Below are 21,305 nucleotides of genomic sequence, written 5' to 3'. Positions count from 1 at the left end.
CATCGACATGAGATACTGCTCTTCCTGGACCAATCACCAATCTGCGCCACCACGACACCATCTGGCGACATTCCACGATCGACGGTTGATGATGCTTTTGTCTTCTTGGCCCATAACTCGTTTTTTGTTGGATTGGTTCTAACGTGTTTGAAACTACAGTGGTGACAAGAAGACCAAGGGCGCTGCTCTCGTCTTCTAAACGCCTTCCCTGGGAAGAATGCGGTGGTAGCGAGGTTGAGAAACCGGCACTGGTTTTCTTGACTGGTCTTGCATGGGTTTGCCGTGTCGTGGCGTCGAAGTCAACGGACTGGCTTCGATGTTGGCACGGGAAAGTTGGTCTTTGAGGTACATGTACAATGGACACGGATGGTCGGGTGCGGGAAACGAACAATACCATCTTTGGGGCGTTTCGTCTGCGGTTTCTATCTACCAATGCTGCCACCATTTTCCTCGCAATTTCCTCTGCGCAGTTCCTCCACCTAGGGCATTTTTTTTTGGTCAAGGGGTGATGTGAGATGTGTCCCGACGTCACATCGGTCTCGACCAGTGTGCTGGAAGACGGAGTCTCGAGACATGCTGCTGGCCAAAGAGCTCATGGTCGTTATCCAACCAGCAAGCCAACCATGCGGACAAATACTCTGGTCTCGCAACTGGAGTCCACCAACAATCAAATAATAATATCAGCAAACCACCAACATCCCGAGTTCCATACCTGTCCCATGTGTTTCCTACCAGCGGCAGCGCGTATTCTCATGTTTGGCAGGTTTTGGGCGTTCCACTTCCAACTGCATGAACCATGATGACTACCACAGTACACAAGTCTTGCAAATATGGCCGACCCAGGCTATGTATCTAGACGCCTCATTATCACTCACGATGGGTGTACCTCGAAACGCATATGGCCTCGGCTATTTCCTCGACAAGCTGCTAGATACCTGCTTGTTGGTCGACAAGTCATAAGCTGACATCACTTGAATGACCTGAATCATGATGGCTTCCACTCGGATGAACCACATCTCCACCCCAGAGTGCGCCGATAACGATAACCTTAAAAGCGGCAACGCCCCACGTCCCTGTGGGGTTGGTGGGGAGTGAATGCAGATCGTGAATTCTCCATTCTTTCTTTCCGTTTCAATTTGTTCCCCGCTTCTCTTCTCCCCAACAGTGAACTTGTTTGCTTTCCCGTCCAGATCTCAACCGTCTCCTCCATTCCAATCCCGCCAACCAGTTGGTCCGTCACCATCACCACGAACATAACTGCATCATTGCAAATGCCAATCTGAGCAGCATTCGCATGTGCGTCATCTGCCAGGGACGGGCAGGGGAATACATGGCAGCCCATCGGCTCGTTCTTCGGTACCCTTTCGCGCCGTCATGAGCGCGCACGGGAAATCCCAATGTTGTTGGAGTTGGCGCGCTCACGTTCCATCGCCATCACGGACGGCTCGGCTGCTAGCAGCAGACGCCCTTTTTACCCGCCGACCTAACCCCGCGTCTTCGGCATTTGTGCTTTAGTTGGCAATCTACTCAGCCCGAGGCAGCAGACAGCCCTTGCTCCCCGTAACCCAGGACCACGAATGACTTTCAGTCTCATGGGCTGCGCAACAATTACTTTTCCACCCGAAGCCCAGTGGCCAACACCAGAAACACCGTCTCGGCATCATTTCGAAGGTTGCAACTCCTCGTTGGAAACTTACGCATGGCGCTTAACCCATGTACCCTTAGCGGCTCTCATCATATTCCACCATCGCTCACAAGTGGTGTTGCACATGTTCTCTTCTCACTCCTTTCTCTAGGTCCAACACCCTCTGACAGTACCATGTTTCCGCGTGGTTTGACGAAAAGTCAGATACTCATGAGCCCAAATCACCACCATCGATTGTTCTCAGTTTGTCAAGCCATCAACTACGTACACCAAGTGGTATGCCTGTTCGTTCAGTGACAGGCAAAGGGCGCTCCCGAAGGCCCAATCTCGGGATCTAAATGCAATGCAAAAGAGCCATGGTTGTCCATATTTCGTTAGCCACAGCTTTCTGGACCTTCAATATGGAGCTACAGACGGCGGCATGTTGTGATCCACCTCTGAAACCGTTCGCCTTGCCTCGCTCGCCACTGCCGCGGTCGCCAGAACACTGGCACTGAAGAACGTCTTGCCCTATATCGTACGGCCAAGAATATCCAGACTTCCTCCATTACCTCAAGTGTTGGTCACCGAGGTCAAGGACCTGGTGCTTGCAAATAGGGTACGGGCATACCAAAGGTTTGGTGGCGGGACAAACACCAACACATGCCCCTTTACTGTTGTTACACTGTGCACAACAGGATTATCTATGCAATGGCGGTTTCCCTTGTCTGCACAAGTAAAAAAATTATATCAGGACATAAAACATGGGCGGCTCATGAGAATCAAGGAAGTTGAGAAGGCGGCGACTAACCCTAACCCCACTCGTGTAATGCCTGCCCAAGGTTGGACCCCAGCGCTAGGAAGGCTGGACTAAAAAAGAACGGAGTAGCCATGCAAGTGGAACACTCCAAAATTTCTTTTGTGGGCCGTTTGTACTCTGCCTTTGCCTTATAGGATTTTTTTTCTTCGTTGGCCTCACAATCATATTCACTTCTTCACATCCAGACCCTCAGTGTCACTCTCACCACCACACACAGTTTCTCGTCTTTGATCCTTCTCACTCGCCTTTGCGGTACCTCAGTCAACGATTCATCGGCTCTTTCAACCATTACACAACACACAACCGCAATTATGGACAGACTCGCCCAGAACGACACGACCATGCAGAACTCTGACGCCCTTACCGAGGGTCGTCGCATCTACATGGGCAACCTTCTGTACTCCGTCAAGCCCGCTGATGTCGAGGCCTTCCTCCAGGATGCCGGCTTCACCCAGTACGAGAAGATTCACATTTCGGTTGATCCCCTTAGTGGACGGAACCCTGGCTACTGCTTCATTGAGTTCACCACTCGTGAGGAGGCCGAGCGTGCCCTTGACAGCCTGACCGGTGTTGACCTTTGCGGACGTTCCGTCAAGCTCGGCCCTTGCCACCCTAAGACTTCCTCCCAGCGTCGCGAGGGAGCCTCCGCCTCCCCTGCGCCCCGCTCTACTTTCGATCGTTGGGGTGACTGGAGAAGCGGAAGCAAGCCCGCCGCTACCGAGGAGCGTGAGCAGAGGTCGTATGGCACCCAGAGGCGCACTGGCAGTGATGCGAAGGAGGGTGTTGTCCAGAACAACAAGAGACTATATGTTGGTGGTCTTGGCGAGATGATCGACCAGGAGCAGAACGACGCTGAGATCCGTGAGATCTTCCTTGGATTTGAGATGTGAGTCAACACAAGAGCCCCCTTGTGGTTGGAAGCAGCCCAAATTCGTGTGCAGGTGTATTGACTGAGATAGCGTGACCATCGGCAAGCGTATCGCTCCTAACCCTCTTTCGAGGCCTCAGAACGGCAGCGGTAGCCACCACTACTGCTTCGTCGACTTTGCGTCCGAGGAGGAGGCTGAGCGTGCCATGACCGCAACCAACGGCAGGCCCATCTTGGGCGGCACCCTTCGTGTCTACCCTGCCAAGTCCAAGGCTCCTGTCCGCGAGTCTGAGGAGGGTTCCTCCTACAGGCCCCGCGGTGAGCGCACCGAGCGCACCGAGCGCGGTGAGCGTACTGAGAGGGCGGAGCGCCCCGCGAGGACCGACCGCAACCCTGAGCGTCAGAGGGAGATCCTTGGCGCCAGGAGCTGGAGGACCGGCCCCAGCGCCGTTGCTGCCGAGTGAACCACATCATGATCGGTTTATCAAGCGCTACTGTCCACGTCGGCACTGATGTGCCCTAGTTATACCCCTCCGTCAAATCGACCTTCAGGGAGTCTCATCCCGGTGATGGAGACAAACACTGAGGTCGGAAGCCGCCTCGCGTTCGGTGGCATTGTGAGCTGGATGATACATGGCCATGCAGTTGCTTGAACTGGCCCCAGACTCCCGCCATTCGATGCAGTACAAGGGGCTGAAAGGACGGATGCATGAGCGGTTCCATGCGAAATGCCGAGCAGCCAGTGCTGCAAGTCATTTGTCTTGGTCGACTGAGCTCAACCAGGGCCGATGACAGATGAAGGGAGGCACTAGAGAGGGAATGGATGGATGAAGCATACAAAAAGGGGGTCTCATGGTTGCGGGGGAAGCGAAAAACACCCAGCGGGAGCAGGGTACCGATGAATCATTCAGAAATTGCCTTCGGGTTGTACAACCACATCCTGTCCCCAATGTGCCTTCTTTCCCCTCTCCGTGACGCGGAGATGCTTACAGGCCTCCTGAACTTGACTCCTTCAAGCCTCTGCTTTTCTCAGACTCAATCACCTTCATATCGTAAACTCTTTCTGCCACGTCCCATACCATACCGCTAACCATATAGGCCCCACAAGCTCGATTTTATTGCTATCCCCGACAACATCTCTACATCTGCACGCGGCTTCCATCTATCCGGGTCCAATGTCCAACTCCAACGATCTCCTAAATATGTCCTTCAGCTCCGGGGACAACTTCATCTCATCCACCATCACCCCGCCTAGTCTCGTCACCCTCACCACCGCCGCCGGCGATATCCCCATCTCCATATTCTCCTACACGCCCTACCTCCGACAACGAGAATGCGTCAAAGATTGCATCTGGCATTCGGGCTCTACAGCAACAGACCTCATCATTGCCCTTGGATGCAGCGGGCCTTGGGTTAACGAATGCTATTGCAAGGGCAACGGCAACGAAAACGGCAACCGCAATTACGAGCACGCCACTACGGCTAGTTCCTTCCTCAGGAGCTGTGTGGCTGAGAGTTGCCGGACTCCATCGGCGGATGATCTGGTTACGAGTGGGTTCAGTGTTTACAATGAGTATTGTGCCAAAGCGGGTATGGCTATTCCTTCGATTCCTTGGGTGGTGACGAGTGTGGCCGCCGGGTCCGGGGAAAGGGCGGGACAACCGACGGGTGTATTCGGGGCTGGGTCTGGGTCTGGGTCTGGGTCTGGGTCGCTGGGTACGGGTACAGCTGAGTTCAACAGTTTCCCTGTTTTTCCACTGACACTACAACACTTGCAGGTTTATCCAGCGGTGCGAAAGTCGGGATAGCAGTCGGTTCTACCGCCGCTGTTTTGGCGCTGGTTATGTCCGCTGTCATTACATGGCGTCTTAAGGTCAAGGCTCGTATATCTCTTTCCAGACGCAAGGACGACAACGAAGTTAAAGGGTTGGACGCCGGAAGAACTGTATCTCCTCAGTTGCAAGTTATCCGGCATAAAGGACTCCCATCAGTAACCACTCGTTACAACTGAGTAGCCAGATCGGTTGAATTCCCGACGTTTGGACGAACTATACATTACGGCGGACATGTATGCCGCGTGCATCACCGACCCTAACAGCTCTACCGGATATCACACGGCCCCGGCCTGTCGATGGTGAAATACGCAGCGTCATTGGGCCGCATCTACGCCATACATCTCTCCGCGTGCCGTTCCGATCTGTGCGGACGGGATCGTCAAATCGTGCATGAGACTTCTCCGCAGTTGCAGTTTATATCCGGAGCTCTTTTGAAAGGGGCAGAGGGGGAGACACCCGCCCCAATAGGGTTTCAGCCGCTTAATTACAAAAAGTAACAAAAACCTTGGGGTAAGGCGACGACAAAGTGGTAGTGACGAAGGAAACAAGGTGACGAAATGAACATCACATCTCATTATACTCGAAAGTCAACGGGATGAAGATACCGTTGAGGGGTTGCGTGCGGTGTTGGGCACGGGAAGGACGTGATGGGTTTTAAGTTTTGTTCATAAGGTGAAAACGGATGGGTAAACAAGTATATGTAGAGCCCACCAGTTCACACTCCACGTAGCTGTCTGTAAACGAGTTCACTCATTCACACAGTCAAGCTCGTCGCCTACCCGGCTTCTTGTGTATGAACCATGAAGCCACTCGCTCGTTCTACCATCCCCTTGTTCGCCAGTGTCCTCACAGCCAACGCCTTCCAATTCCCCGATTGCATCAACGGCGTTCTAGCCAAAACCAAAGCATGCGATTCCACGGCCTCAGCACCCGACCGCGCAGCATCGTTGGTTGAACAGCTAACCATCGACGAGAAGCTCGTCAACCTCGTTGAGTACGATCCAGTCCCTAACCCCCATCCTCATCCTCACACCTTTACCTTCAACGCAGAACTAACCTTCACCCAAAAAGCCAAAGCAAAGGCGCCCCCCGTCTCGGTCTGCCCCCCTACGCCTGGTGGTCCGAAGGCCTACACGGCGTCGCCGGCTCCCCAGGCGTCGTCTTCAACACTTCAGGCTACCCCTTCTCCTACGCCACCTCCTTCGCCAACGTCATCACCCTAGGCGCCGCCCTCGATGACGACCTTGTGTACGAAGTCGGCACAGCCATCAGCACCGAAGCCCGCGCCTTTGCCAAATTTGGTTTCGGCGGATTAGATTACTGGACACCCAACATCAACCCGTACAAAGACCCACGATGGGGGCGCGGGGCGGAAACGCCCGGGGAGGATCCGCTGAGGATTAAGGGGTATGTGAAGGCGATGGTTGCCGGGCTGGAGGGCAATGGGACGGTGAGGAAAGTGATTGCGACTTGCAAACACTTTGCTGCGTACGATTTGGAGAGGTGGAGGGGTCTGACGAGGTATGACTTTGATGCGGTGGTCAGTCTGCAGGATCTGAGCGAGTATTATTTGCCGCCTTTTCAGCAGTGTGCGAGGGATTCGAGGGTGGGGAGTATTATGTGCAGGTATGTTTCGTTCTTCCTTCCTCCTTTCCCATCCTTCCCCCGTCTCGTCACCCGCCAGAGCGGGAACCAGGTCGATATTGTTGACAACTTCCGCAGTTACAACGCCCTCAACGGCACCCCCGCCTGCGCATCAACTTATCTCATGACCAACATCCTTCGTGACCACTGGAACTGGACCAACCACAACAATTACATCACCTCCGACTGCAACGCCATCCAGGATTTCCTGCCCGACAACCACAATTTCAGCCAAACCCCCGCCGAAGCCGCCGCTGCCGCTTACATCGCGGGGACCGACACGGTTTGCGAGGTATCGGGGTGGCCGCCCTACACCGACGTCGTGGGCGCTTACAACCAGTCTCTTCTCTCGGAGTCCGTGATTGACACTGCCCTGCGCCGACTATACGAAGGCTTGATCCGCGCCGGTTATCTCGACCACGGTCGTCCCGCCAGCAGCAGCCCCGATAAGGCCCCGTTCTCTTCACCAGAGTATGACGCCCTAGACTGGAAGGACGTCAACACCCTTCTTCCCAGGAACTAGCTCTCCGTTCAGCAACAGAGGGCATCGTCCTGCTCAAAAACACCGATAGCTTCCTGCCCCTGGACCTAACCGGGAAGACAGTGGCGCTAATAGGTCACTGGGCCAACGCCACTCGGACCATCCGTGGTCCGTATAGTGGTCTACCGCCCTTCTATCATAACCCTATGTACGCGGTGCGGCAGCTTAAACTCTCTTTTTACTACGCCAACGGGCCTGTGGTCAATTCGACCGATGCAGATACCTGGACCGCGGCTGCCATGCTAGCTGCGGAAAGCGCTGATGTGGTTTTATATTTCGGCGGGACAGACACGACTGTTGCTTCTGAGGATCTTGATCGAGAGTCAATCGCATGGCCGAAGACGCAATTGACACTCATCGAGAAGTTGGCTCAGGTTGGGAAGCCGATGGTGGTAATCCAGCTAGGCGATCAAGTGGATGACACCCCCTTGCTCAACAACAAGAACATCTCCTCGATCTTGTGGGTGGGTTACCCAGGCCAGTCGGGCGGGACGGCGGTGTTTGATGTTTTGACGGGCAAGAAGGCTTCCGCCGGAAGGCTGCCAGTGACGCAGTACCCGGCTGGGTACGTTGACGAGGTGCCGTTGACGGAGATGGGGTTGAGGCCTTTTAACCACTCCTCCAGTACCACCTCCTCTGATGTCAGCCAGTCCGGTGTTGAAGAGGGCAACGGCCTGACAATCCAAACCCGCTCAACACGCGGTAACAAAACCCTCTCCTCCCCCGGCCGGACCTACAAGTGGTACCCCCGCCCTGTCCTGCCCTTCGGTTACGGACTTCATTACACCCCTTTTAACATCTCCCTTTCGCTTTCTACCTCCTCCAACGCCTCCTCCACCACAGATAATACCTCAATCTCCATCCGCTCCCTCCTAACCTCCCAAACCTGCACAGCCATCCACCTCGACCTCTGCCCCTTCTCCCCCTTCTCAGTCTCCATAACCAACACCGGCTCCCATACATCCGACTACGTCGCCCTCCTCTTCTTGTCAGGTAAATTCGGACCTAAGCCGGACCCGCTCAAGACGCTGGTAGGATACAAGCGGGTGAAGGACATCAAGCCGGGGGAGACAAGGGTGGTTGGTGGTGAGGATATCCCGGTGAACTTGGCTGCTGTTGCTAGGGTTGATGGGAATGGAAATACGGTGTTGTATCCGGGGACTTATAAGTTTCGTTTGGATGTGGACTTGGAGGAGGAAGGGGATGATGGGCTGTTGGTGGGGAAGAGGGATGTGGTGGTTGAGTTAGTTGGGGAGGAGAAGGTTTTGGATGAGTTTCCGCAGCCTAAGTCATAGGGAGTGAGTATAAGAAGGATGGGAAATGGATGGGAAGGGATGAGGTGGGTTGGATAGGTCATCGAAAGGCTGGAAGACCAGCTGGTATATGGGCTTGTATATACGATGTTCAGGTACGGCTCAAGTATGTACATTGAATGTCATCATTTTCAGAAGGAATTGTGACTTATAGATGCACGAATCAACCAACAACTCTTTCATCCTCTCCTTGGGTATCCCTAGCTCTTCCTTCCACTCCTCCCTTACAACACACTTCCTAGCACCCCTTTACAAGCACTGAGAGTACCAGTCGTTGATCTTCTGGCAAGTGTACGGGCTAACGCAAGCACTGCAGCCAGTCCATCCAATACCTCCGCACTGGCCCCAGCGCTGGCTGGTGCACCCACCATTGCTAGCAGAGCTGGTGGTAGCGGGGGCAGTCGAAGTCTTGGTAGAGGTAGCAAGAGTGGTAGTAGAAGCAGCGGTGGTGGTAACAGCAGTAGTGCTAGGCGAGGTGTTGTTGCCAGTAATACCGAACCACTCGAGATCATCTTGAGCAAAGACGGGGATGCTGTGGCTGACGCCGGCGCCGTACATGCCAACGAGGTTGGGGCCGTAGACGTACTTGGTCCAGCCGGAAGCGGGGTTGTTGGCGATGGTCTGCTGGGGCTGGCCGTACGTGTAACCGAAGACGCCGGCCCACTGTTTCATGGTCTCGTTGAAGTTCTGCGGGTAGATGGTGGTGTCGGCGGAGCCGTGGTGGATGAGCATCTTGGGGCGCGCGCCCGTGTAGCCCGGGTACATGTTGTAGACAGTGTTGGCCCACTCCTGCTGGGTGTGGATGGACTGGCCCTGAGAGCAGGTCGAGTTCCAACCTTTTTTATTTGATAAAATATTTGATTAGTTCTTCGGTCCAAACTATAGTATTTCGACGGGGATATGATATTATACTTACCATTAACGGTTCCCGTGTAAAAGCACCCGGCAGCCACGCCCGCGTAGGCAGAGCCGGCGGCGAACATCTCCGGGTAGGTGGCTGCCATGACGTTGGTCATCATGGCACCGGAGCTGGTGCCGGTGACGAATACCTTGCTGGCGTCGGCACCGTACTGGTTGATGGTATAGGTGACCATGTTGGCGATGGAATTGCTGTTGCCTCCACCGTTGTGGGTGAGAGAGGCCGGCGACGAAACATCCCAGCAAGTGCCGCTGTAGGGAGACTCGGGGTAGATGACCTAAATCAAATGTTAATAGAAGCTCTTGTTTATGAGAAAGAATGATAACTGACAATGTAGCCATATGTCTCAGCCAACTGAGCATACTGAGTGCCCTGGTAGTAAGCCGAAGCAGTGCCGCTGCAGTAGTGGATGGCAACGATGATGGCGGGCTTGGTAGCAAGCTTGTTGGGGACATAGATGTACATTTTGACGCCAGAGGGGTTGGAGCCGAAGTTGGTGACCTGCTGGAGCGAGGCACGCTTGACCATCTCGGCGGCGCTCGCGAAGGAGGCGCCGAGGGCCAGAAGGCCGGAGGCGATGGACGAGAACTTCATTATGTCGTCGACGTCGATGAGTGATGATACAGCTGCAGGGAACAGGTGTTTTCCTCTTGTCGAGAACCTCTTGGACTTTGACGCCGAAGGGATGCGTACCCTCCCCTTTTATACGTCTACTCGCGAGCACCATGGTACCAAACTTGGCTGGCGGCCTGGACCGGAAAGGTCTGGTCCATGAGGTCCATGGTGGATGTTACCATCACCACCATCATCCACAACGGCATGGCCGACGGTTGGCTATCCAGAGCCAAGGTCAGGCAAGCGTCAAGCCGAAGTGGACTCGATTACGGACGGTCGAGTTCCGGATGAACCATGATGGGTGAGGTTGCATGAGCCGGTCGGCAGGGGTACTGCTGTTTTCGGGATGGCTTCCGGACAGTCGGTCCAATGGCTCCAAGGCCGCACACGAAGTCCGGGGTCCGGGGAGGGAAGTGGCTAAGGTCCTCCACAGTTGGAAACTGGGGAAGACGGAGGCATCCGTTCATGTCCACAGATTCCACTGCTTGGCCATTGTTCAAGCCCAGGGGAGCATCGCGGCGGGCCTGACTTGAAGCGCTTCCATCACTCAAACAAATAACCCGTGGGTTCACCTTGATCTGTGGCGAGCATAGTACTCATCGTGAGGATCCTTTTGTGGTGCGAAAGCGCTGCCCAGGCAATATCATGTTCATGTGAATTCTTGTCGGTGGTGATGATGTAGGAAGGTTACAACTGAATGAGTTCTCTCCTCGCTTATTAGAATTTTTGGACTGTGGCTCGGACACAAATATGCATTCGTTGTGTCATCTGATTCTGGACAACCCCACGAGCCTCAAGTGCATCTGAATTCTTGAAAATGTTCTCTGGAAAAATACCCATACTGCGAGGTCTCTCTTGAGTGCTTCGTTACTCGTTTTGTAAGGCTCTGGGGATTCAAGAAGAGAGTGTACGACCCAAGCTCGAACCCGGAACCAAGGAGCTGCCTAACAGACAATAGAAGCAACGATGTACAACTGCACAGCAGACATTAGGTTGCTTGCAACCTCACTGTAAAAGCGCACCAGTACCACGTACCCGGTTACCACTTTCTGGGCCACCGCACCACTGAATCACTGAAACAATTGCTCACCATATCACCCCGTCCACAACAGCAGCATCCACATCGACAAACAACCTAACCAATCCCCTCCCGTCAGAAAGCCAAGATATTTCCCTTTCAGGAAAGTCTTTCGTCCTCGTCCGGCCCATCTTCCCACCCCTTCAGCATTCATTCACAGCCTCATCAACCGAGGGCAATCAAGCTGAGGGCATTCATTCGCACAGACATCTTCAACATTGCCCTTCTTCCTTTCGCGCACGAATCCTGGATTTGGCGGAATGCGGGAATGCTTCTAGCGCGCGGTACTAGGGAGTAATGGAACCTTCTCCGCATCCGTTGCGGGCTTCATGGGCTTCGCGGGCTTCACGGGCTTCACGGGCTTCACGGGCTTCGCTTGTTGTATTTTGCCTAAATACTGGGGTTACACCCGCTGTGCAATTGCATCGCCAGCGCTAGCATGGATAGCTTGTGCTCTGGGGCTTGGAGCTTGAGCCAGAGGAAGCAGTCCTTCGTTTGGACGTACTTGGCGGTCAAGGGAAAAGTGAGACTTTTTGCCAACCCCCTCTCATAGAAGAGGGAGAAATTTTTAATGGAACAGCGAAATATTATAAGATAGTGCCAACTGGTCGCATGTCAAATTGCCTGTTAACGCTGCGCAAAACCCCTCATTTGCATTGTAATTTCGTACTTTTATTACAATACAGTATATCACTTTTTATTGTAAATATATAGAAAAGAGTTGTCATGGGGCTGGCGCCTAGGAGTGTTTGCCTGGCTTGAACTCTATAAAAGCTAGGCCTGCCCTCCGACTGGGTGCACTCCTGGGGTGCGCCGCACGAACCACATTTTCGACCTTGGCGTTTCTAGCACCTTCGATATACGCACCTCTCTTGTGTATTTAGCTGTAAGCTCCATGCTATACTGGCACAGACTTCTCTTTTCCTCTTTGTCAAATATTGTCACTTTCACTAAGGTCTACCTGTGTGTATACCTCGTAGAGCCCTTACAAGAGTAAGCAGTCAATAAATCCATAAATTATTAGACAAGTAATGGATTTACTATTTAATACTTATTGATTTTAATAAATATTTTGAGGAACTAGGAGAGGTGCCCGTTGGGTATAAAAATAACTGTATATATTTCGCTATTTACAATCGACTTAATACTTTTTGTAATATAAGTACGTGTCATGGGGCTAGTGCCCGCGGCTGAAATGCCTGAAAATCTTACCAAGCGAGTGCTCTACTCTCGCGGCAGGCAACATTAGCTTGTACGCGCGCACGTCTCTTCTTTAGAACAGCCGGCTAGACTGCCTAGAGGGTGTCCTTGTCACAGGTTGTCACACGGACATTGGCCACAGTCCAAGGGTTAGGGTTGCAAGGCAGAGCCTCAACACCTGAAATGAGCCTCGAGATGCCCGGTGACCCCAGGGCTACGACACTCACCTCGGCCGGACTCTCGGTCACGGGCACTACTGACTCGAGCCCCTTCCGACACTACCAGGCTAGCGAGTCAACTAGGGAAGTGCTGAAACACTGTTGAAACATCATGAGACAATCCCCAGACGTAACACAGCCAAACCAAGCAAGAAGCACGGCGCCCAGACGAATGACAGCGCCAGAAGGAAGATGGAGAATGGATGAACGCATTCAGATCAACATGTATGCAGACTGCCAGATAGAGGCCTTGAAGCCCCAGGCAACAAGGCTTGATACGTACCTCAAGTACGTACCGATTCCCTTTGGCATAAGAAGGCCTGAAAGCCCAGCCTTCTCCTGGAGGTTGGGAAGATCAACAAGGCCTTCGAGACCAAAGTAGTTTATCAGCGGAATTGAACTACTGTTCCAAGCCCAGAACACTGCCCTTGTCACACAGGTTGACATTGGCTATATAGTGTGCATTCCGAGTTCTGCCTTGCAAGCAGAACATCGTCCTATCTTTTGTAGGTTTGGCCGTCTGGGCATATGCACCCCAGCTTGTCATAGTCCTTTTCTCCCCTTCTCTCTTCATAGAACCTTATCAATTCTTTTGGCCAGCATCTGTGTTAACTATGCTGTACTTCTTACAGTACGAAGCTATTATTTATTAGAAATATCACTACTATTATAGAAGACTTTCGTATATTGATTAGCTATTATATAAAGTCTTTATACGAATTTAAAAGCAACTTATTATATTAGAGCGTTTGCTAGAGAAGCTACGCTTGTTAATTAGCGGTAAGGAAAACGCTATTATTACTTATATAATATTCTATTTTAGAGTAAATTCCTTGCTGTAAGGATTCTACAAGGTATACACGCAGGTAGGCCTTGGTGAAAGTGATCATATTTGACAAAGAGGAAAAGAGAAGTCTGTGCTAGTATGGCATGGAGCTTGTAGCTAAATACACAAGAGAAGTGCGGATATCAAAGATGCCAGAAACGCCAAGGTCAGAAATGTAGTTCGTGCGGCGTACCCCAGGAGTGCACCTAACCGGAGGATAGGCCTAGCTTATATAGGATTCAAGCCAGGCAGACACTCCTAGACGCCAGCCCCATGACAGTGTATATAAAGACCTCTTTTCTCTTTTAATTAGTCACTCCTTAAGCAAGCAAGCACAATTCAAGCAATGCAATACAATCTACTCTTATAGTGCAAAGTTCACTATAATAGTTGTTTCTCACAGTGCAGAGTCCACTGTACTCTTCTGTCTTGAGAGCAGAGTTCTCTCTAAGACCTCTTTTACAACATCCTTCTGTTGTCTTTGCAACTACGCTGCTTTCTTCAGCACTGCGGTTGTACTTCCTACCACTTCCGCTCCGCTCTGTGTCATAGGGCTGGCGCCTAGGATGTTTGCTTGGCTTGAACCCTATATAAGCCAGGCCTACCCTCCGGTTGGGTGCACTCCTGGGGTGCGCCGCACGATCTACATTTCTGACTTTGGCGTTTCTGGCACCTTTGATACCCGCACTTCTCTTATGTATTTAGCTGCAAGCTCCATGCTATACTTACATAGACTTTCTTTTTCCTCTTTATCGAATATTACTACTTTCACCAAGGCCTACCTGCGTGTATACCTTGTAGAACCCTTACATTCTGCTACAAGTGCATAGTTTACTGTAGCATCTCTATACTGGTGCTATTATTATAGGCCAGTTAGGGCATTACAGCAAACATAAATACTATGAGATTATAGAATTATATAATTGAAAAGTAGTCATATGATTGTTAAGTAAAAAATTCTAATAGTAAAAGTAAAGTATATTGGAACGTTTATTTTGAGAATTTGAAATAGGAGCAATTAAAACACGGTAAGTATATTCTTGGTTTCGAATAAAATATTTTTAATAAGTTTATAAAAGCAGAAGGTGGTTTCTTTTAGTATGATAGAAAGTGTATTTCATTATTATAAACTTTCTAGCAGGTAGTAGATAATTTGCTTAATAAAGCTTTTTTAAACAATTCGTGTAATTTTAATTTGAGTAATAAACTCTTCTTTCTTTTTTGTACTACTATTATGATTACTTTTACTACTTTGCAACTAAAAGTCCCCTCTTCCCCCCTTTGCCCCCCTCTTCTACTACTAGAAATGGTATTTTAAATAGCTGTAGTTATAAATATATAAGTTGCTACTTTTATCAACACACTTATTTTTTAATTTACTACCGATATTATTTATTGTTTTAATACGTAGATGATTACAATATCATTCGAAAATAAAAAAGATACTTATTAATAATAACAACAACGAAAATAATAATTTTATTAGAATAGTATGCAATAAGGAGAATAATAGGGTAGAGAAGGAGAGGGTGTTACGAGCTGATAATGACGGGCACGGGCCAACCAAGCCACCGGTACACAACAGCCACGCGTAAGCTAGGCAGTGTAACCAGAGGCAGGAAAAGAGCTCTGGGCAGGCAAGGGCTCTGGGGAGTCGAGCCGGGCTCACCAGTCGAGCCAGACTCACAAATCGAGCCAGCTTGTAAACCACACGCTATGGGGTTCACGTCTACGTAGACATCCGGAAACAGATATCTCGCAGAGGGCGAGCAGGTATAAAGGGACTACGGGAGAACTCAGATTGTCAGATAGTTCGACAGTAGCCAATAGATCATTATCACCGAGACCAGTATTACGAGCATACTTGTTGTGAACCCTTTGGCTTCACCGAACGACTCTGATAGTTACTACCTTCAGCTATCTCATTTAGGCAGATCAGACTGCCGTTCGTCACAGAGGGAGGAGGGGAAGAAGAATGAGAGAGAGAAGGACGAGGGGAAGAAGGACGAGGGGAAGAAGGACGAGGGGAAGAAGGACGAGGGGAAGAAGGACGAGGGGAAGAAGGACGAGGGGAAGAAGGACGAGGGGAAGAAGGACGAGGGGGAGAAGGACGAGGGGGAGAAGGACGAGGGGGAGAAGGAGAAGGGGGAGAAGGAGAAGAGGGAGAAGAAGGACAATTAGACGTTGCTATTACTTCTATATGTTAGTATGACAGGCTGGAGTGCATATGCCCAGACGGCCAAACCTACAAAAGATAGGACGATGTTCTGCTTGCAAGGCAGAACTTGGAATGCACACTATATAGCTAATGTCAACCTGTGACAGTTAGTTACCGCGTATTTAACTTTGTGACAGGGGCAGTGTTCTGGGTTTGGAATAGTAGTTCAATTCAGCTAATAAACTACTTTGGTCTCGAAGGCCTTGTTGATCTTTTCAACCTCTAGAGGAAGGCTGGGCTTCAAAGCCTTCTTATGCCAAAGGGAAACGGTGTCACAGGTTGGCATTGGCTATATAGTGTGCATTCCGAGTTCTGCCTTGCAAGCAAAACATCGTCCTATCTTTTGTGGGTTTGGCCGTCTAGGCATATGCACTCCAGCCTGTCATAAACGGTACGTATATAGTACGTACAGGTCCTTATCACCTGAGGCTACAAGGCACTTAGCAATCTGCATACATGTAAGTCTTTCTCGTATGACACCAGGAGTGTGGCATATGTCCGCGTGGCAAACTTGCTTATTATTCTTAAGCTCATTATTAGGCTATTGAAACTACTACTACCTATTATCTTAGTAACTACTTTATTTATATTATTTCGCCTAGTTTCTATTTTCGCACTCACTATATTACGGTTGATGTCACGGCGCTGGCGGACTACTTCATTACTAAGCTATGTTCCAAAAGGATTATGACAGGCTAGGGTGCATATGCCCAGACGGCCAAACCTACAAAAGATAAGACGATGTTCTGCTTGCAAGGCAGAACTCGGAATGCACACTATATAGCTAATGTCAACCTGTGACAAGGATACAAGTAACTGAAGCTGGCAATTCGGTCGCTCAAGTGGTCTTATATAGTTGTAACGACAGTCGAGAGGCACAACTGCAAGGCTGCCATCACAGTTGAGAGTTTTGAAAGAAATATTATATTAAAGTATTATGAAGTTCGTAAATCAAATCTTAAAATTATATATAGAAGTAAAGAAGGCAGCTATAAATATTCTAGGAAAAAAAGAAGAGATACTTGTATCCACATTTGTACTTGTATTTATACTAAAGAAGATATTAGAGAAAGTACTTGTAATAGATGGATAATACAATTCGTTAATTTATTTACTTTTTATTTAATTGAGTAGTATTTTAAACTGTATAGTTTGCATTATAGTAGTAAATATTGCTATGCAATATGGTGGTGCAAATGCGTATTGGGTCAGTTTGGTGGTAGAATATTATAGAGTCTATCCTATAATATTTCGCTATCCTATTATAAAATTTCCTCCTCTTTTATAAAAGGGGGTTGGCAAAAAGTCCCACTTTTCCCTTGACCGCCAAGTAGGTAAGGCTTCTGTCACAGGTTGGCATTGGCCAACCTGTGACAACTTCAAAGCATGAGCCATGAATAGCATCACCTGGTGTTTCGGTGCGCGCGTGCGGATGAATATGGGCGGCCTTCCAAAATCGATGGACGACTATTATGAGCAGACAAGTATCGGACTTTGCATCCTTGCATTATTATTAGGTGTACTACTAGGAGAAGGGGGTATCTATCGTTTTGTTCGTTTATCGTTCCTGTCCTGAAAGCCAATGATCAACCAGGTCAAAGGACGGTATTCACATGTTGAATCAAGGATATAATTGGGTCGTCATGTACTCCAGGCCGTATTACTCCTCCCATTTCACTTTTACTCCTCACGCCCCACGCCCCTTTTCAAAACTCCATCCCAACTTCAACTTCAACTTCAACTCCAACCTTCACCCTTTTCTTTCTCTCCCAAAACTACCTACCACCCGCCTTCTCCTCGTCCCCAGGGCTCTGAGTTCCCCTCCTCCCTGACTCAACCTTCGCATCCTCGTTCGCCTTCTTCATATTATCCAATCCCGTCTTATGCTCCTCATGCTCCTTGCTCAACGTCCTCGACCCGACAAACAGCGAGATGAACAGACCCAGCGCCGAAAAGGCCACGTACACGATGTACATGACCCTTAAAGCGTTGAAGTAGGCTTCGCGGGCGATCTGGCGCTGGTCAGGAGGTAAAGAGGCGAGACGGCCGACGTTCGACGCGGCGCTTCCTCCCGTCAGGAGACTGGCGGCTTGGTCACCGATTTGTTCGACCAGGCGATCGTGCTGCTTCTCCATGTGGTTTTGGAAGACAACGCCGCCGATGACGACGGAGATGGATGTCGAGAGCTGCCGGATGAAGCCGAATGTGCCGGTGGCTGCGGCGACGTCGCGCCCTGGGACCGTGGTTTGGAGAGCGATGAGGGGGGCTTGGAAGTTAGGACCGACTCCGACGCCGGCAACGATTCTGTTTTGACTGTCAGTTATTGTGATCAAGGTAAGAGGGACTTAAGGTGGCAACTCACTGGTAAAGGATGATCTTGGGCCAGTTGGGTCTCGCCTCCAAGTCGATGAAAAGACCAAAGCCCAACGTCATGACAGTCATGCCAAAGATGATCGGAGGCAGGTACTTGCCCGTCTTTTTGATATACACACCGGTAGCAGCCGACACGATCGACAGCGACATGGCAAACGCCAACACGTACACTCCCGACAACAACGGCGAGGCGCCCAGCACCGCCTGGAAGTAGAGCGGGAGGTAGTAACTACCTGAGATGAAGACGAAACCCTGGCAAGCGCAGACCAACAGCGATGCCACGCTCGCCCGGCGCCTGAAGAGCCGCATCGGGATGACGGGATACTCGGCCACCTTCCACTCGATCACGCCAAAGATACCGATCATGACAATGCCGAAGACGATCAAGCAGATAACGGTTGCGGACTTCCAGGGGTACGACACGCCACCGAATTCTAAGCCGAGGAGAATCATGAGCGTGCCGCCGACGATGCTCAACGAGCCGAACCAATCCACCGCCTTTAGGCCCTGCCGAATCGGCGTCCGTGGGTTATGAAGCTTGAGGACAAACGCCAGAATGGCCATGCCCACCCCGGAGATGGGCAGGTTGATGTAGAAACACCACCTCCAAGTGACTTTGCTCGTGAAAGTGCCTCCGAGAATGGGACCGATCGCGCTCGCCAGTGCCCAGACCATGCCCATGACGCCAAAGTAGATACCTGTATCACAATCGTCAGCTTCTTGCTTTCTCTCTACCAAATGGTTGCCACATACCTCGTTTCCGCATCGAAAACAAATCACTGATACAGATATTCACCAAAATAATGATCCCGCCACCCCCAATACCCTGAATCGCCCTCGCAGCCAATAACATGCCCATGTTCTTGCTCAGTGCGCAAATCAAGCTGCCAACCCAAAATACGCCCACCGTTATCAGCAGGATCGGCTTGCGTCCCCAGATATCGGAAATCTTGCCCCACATGGGCGCCGTCGCCGCGTTGGCCAAAAGATACGCCGACCCGATCCATGTGTAACCCGTCGTACTGTTGAACTCCTGGGAGATGGTCGGGATGGCGACCGTCACGATAGTCACGTCGAGAGCGGCCAGGAAGAGCGCACTGGCTAGGGCAGCGATGATGGCTGTTGTTTCGAGGTTGGTGCGGCCTTCTTCCGGGGCCGAAGGAGACCCGGTAGCCGTTGCTGGTGGATCGGTTGGTGGCGCGGTTGGATCGCCATTTTTGTTGGTCCTTTCTATTTCCTTTTCTTGCTCTTCTTTGACTTGGGAGTTGTTAAAGTTGTTCTGAACCGTGTTGTCGGAACTGCTGCCGTTTTCTGAGGCGGCTGCCGAGGTTTGTGTGAGTGTCGGTGTCCCCCGACTACTTGTGCCATGCGGCGCCACTGACGCCATGTCTCACTCCCGTTGGCTTGTCACTGGATGGATGGTGACTTTTGTGAGATTGCGCAACGGTTTATTCGGTTTGTAAGACCGGTAAGGTATTGGGCCGTTCAAGCACTCGAGATATGGACCTCTTTTCGTCAATTGCCAAGTAGGACAAAAGCTTCTTTTCACCACTTTGTCGTTTTGGTCTTCCTCAGTTGGACTATCCTAGGAATATTGTTTGCGCCGTTGTGTGAAAGAATTTCTTGTGCGACCGAGCAGGGAAGAGTGGGAAGCCGGGCGCAAACGTTCGGTCGGTGGAAGCTGAGAGTCGGAGGAGAGGTAGGTAAGAGAGATATCGTATGGCGAAAGCGTCCAGTAGTTCACTGTGACAATTGTGATTTGATGATTCCTGGATGAATATCTGAGGATTATTTGATAACAACAAGGAGTTCTATCGCGATACTAGTCGCAACAACCTGAATTAAAAATAAGGGTCTGAGTGCACGGGATGAAGAAATGATATCATGCAGAATGGAACCAAAGCTTCGGGTCCAAGTATCCGATCCCGTTGTCGCGTGTTAAGAGTCGTCCCAAATTGTCTTTGTTGAAGAGGAAAGAACAACAAACTGAAGAGAAAGGAAAGAGAAAACTTCAGAATAGTTGAAAGTTGTAGGAAAGAAGAAAAAAAACCATCAAAGCAAGCTGGCAAGCAAGCGAAGTATCATATTAGGGAAGGTGCGCGTTTGCTTCCATGCCTTGAGCTTGCCTCCCCTCCCCCAAGTCCCCTGGTTCGGCGTGTGGTCGGTGGTGGTCATTAGCTCCGACTTATACACTACACACAATGAGGGAGTGACTAACCCCACAAAAAACTTTCTACACTATCCATTTTGGGTTTCGATATCCATGACGGCACCGACGGCGGGTAACACGCACATACATCCATACTTTGTAGATAGGCTAGGTACCTAAATGGGCAAACAACGGACAGAAACAGTCACAGCAGCCTGTGAAGAAGAGAGAGATATGATGAGTAACTCGAAGCTAACCTCCCATATTGCCTCGTCGAAATACCGGCTGCATGGATAAAGCGTTTCTCCGTAGTCATCAAGGCTAATTTCTTTCTCTCTGTGTCAGACAAATAGGTAGTCAGACCGACGACAGTCATAACGTAACTTGAACTGTGCGAACTTCACCGATTCGAGCGGAGATTAGAGATGAGAAGCCCCATCGAAAAGTGTTATATCCGGATGGCAGCCGAAACAGACGGCAAGTGGAAAAAAAGAAAAAAGAAAAAAAAAGACAAGAGAAAAAGCATTGGTTGGTTAGTTGGTTGGTTGCCGGTTCGGTCGATGCCGACATTGGCGGCCACCCTTGCGAATCTTTGGGTTTGGGGCGTCCTGAAGGCTCTGGACCGCCCTTTGACCATTTTGCTTTGTAAGTGTGAAATGCGTGAGGGGGAAAAGTGCGGTGCTAAGTTCACTTTAGAAAGACTAACGATTACGTACCTATGTACGAGCCGAGCTCCGAGCGCTACGTTGAGTCGTTGACAAACACTAGGATAGAGCCCGAACCTATCGCATCATTTCTCTGACCAAGAACGTTGTAAACCGTAGGACGCCCTTCCCTTCCCTTTCTCGCCTTTTTGTTGATGCCTTGTCTCCTTGAGAAGAGAGGATCAAGTGTTGTCGTTGCCCGACGTCTTAATGTAGTGTATCGGTAAGGTGCATGTACGCAGCAAGCAGACAGCCCAGGCGGACGCACCCGAGAAATACTGCACGCACCTGCACGCGGCCAACTTGTTCCTGCAAACTCATCCATCTTTCTTTCATTAAAACTTCTTCGTTTCAAATTCC

General features: G+C 50.6%; 5 protein-coding genes across 5 annotated transcripts; 3 read left to right on the top strand and 2 right to left on the bottom strand.

Annotated features, from left to right (window-relative positions):
• Positions 1 to 1,166: 1,166 nt before the first annotated feature.
• On the top strand, positions 1,167 to 3,776 carry SMAC4_01387 (uncharacterized protein; the record flags this gene model as incomplete). Its single annotated transcript, XM_003352505.2, has 2 exons — positions 1,167 to 3,330; positions 3,404 to 3,776. The coding sequence occupies exons 1-2, from the start codon at positions 2,756 to 2,758 to the stop codon at positions 3,774 to 3,776; spliced, it is 948 nt and encodes a 315-aa protein (XP_003352553.1). The 5' UTR covers positions 1,167 to 2,755.
• A 711-nt stretch (positions 3,777 to 4,487) lies between these two features.
• On the top strand, positions 4,488 to 5,323 carry SMAC4_01388 (uncharacterized protein; the record flags this gene model as incomplete). The annotated part of the gene is made up of 2 exons (XM_066089583.1): positions 4,488 to 4,902; positions 5,091 to 5,323. 2 exons carry the CDS (start codon positions 4,488 to 4,490, stop codon positions 5,321 to 5,323), a joined length of 648 nt encoding a protein of 215 aa, XP_065945788.1.
• Positions 5,324 to 5,947: 624 nt separating this feature from the next.
• SMAC4_01389 (uncharacterized protein) lies at positions 5,948 to 8,627 on the top strand (the record flags this gene model as incomplete). The annotated part of the gene is made up of 3 exons (XM_003352507.1): positions 5,948 to 6,141; positions 6,219 to 7,262; positions 7,364 to 8,627. The coding sequence occupies 3 exons, from the start codon at positions 5,948 to 5,950 to the stop codon at positions 8,625 to 8,627; spliced, it is 2,502 nt and encodes an 833-aa protein (XP_003352555.1).
• A 267-nt stretch (positions 8,628 to 8,894) lies between these two features.
• SMAC4_01390 (uncharacterized protein) lies at positions 8,895 to 10,231 on the bottom strand (the record flags this gene model as incomplete). The annotated part of the gene is made up of 4 exons (XM_003352508.2): positions 9,895 to 10,231; positions 9,562 to 9,841; positions 9,202 to 9,481; positions 8,895 to 9,111 (listed from the first exon to the last, which is right to left on the bottom strand). Exons 1-4 carry the CDS (start codon positions 10,156 to 10,158, stop codon positions 8,895 to 8,897), a joined length of 1,041 nt encoding a protein of 346 aa, XP_003352556.1. The 5' UTR covers positions 10,159 to 10,231.
• Positions 10,232 to 17,086: 6,855 nt separating this feature from the next.
• Positions 17,087 to 19,836, bottom strand: SMAC4_01391 (uncharacterized protein). Its single transcript, XM_003352509.2, has 3 exons — positions 18,846 to 19,836; positions 18,082 to 18,790; positions 17,087 to 18,023 (listed from the first exon to the last, which is right to left on the bottom strand). Exons 1-3 carry the CDS (start codon positions 19,477 to 19,479, stop codon positions 17,495 to 17,497), a joined length of 1,872 nt encoding a protein of 623 aa, XP_003352557.1. The 5' UTR covers positions 19,480 to 19,836; the 3' UTR covers positions 17,087 to 17,494.
• Between the last annotated feature and the right edge of the window lie 1,469 nt (positions 19,837 to 21,305).

Source organism: Sordaria macrospora, chromosome 1 (assembly GCF_033870435.1).
Source record: "Sordaria macrospora chromosome 1, complete sequence".
Taxonomy (NCBI): domain Eukaryota; kingdom Fungi; phylum Ascomycota; class Sordariomycetes; order Sordariales; family Sordariaceae; genus Sordaria; species Sordaria macrospora.
This window is presented reverse-complemented; position numbering and strand designations above follow the sequence as displayed.

Excerpts from the sequence above, each read along its gene's own strand:
- SMAC4_01391 (XM_003352509.2), bottom strand. The coding sequence starts at position 19,479 with ATGGCGTCAGTGGCGCCGCATGGCACAAGTAGTCGGGGGACACCGACA. Across the intron at positions 18,791-18,845 it reads GTTTTCGATGCGGAAACGAG|GTATCTACTTTGGCGTCATG; the intron begins GTATGTGGCAAC and ends ATTGTGATACAG. Across the intron at positions 18,024-18,081 it reads CCCAAGATCATCCTTTACCA|AATCGTTGCCGGCGTCGGAG; the intron begins GTGAGTTGCCAC and ends CAGTCAAAACAG.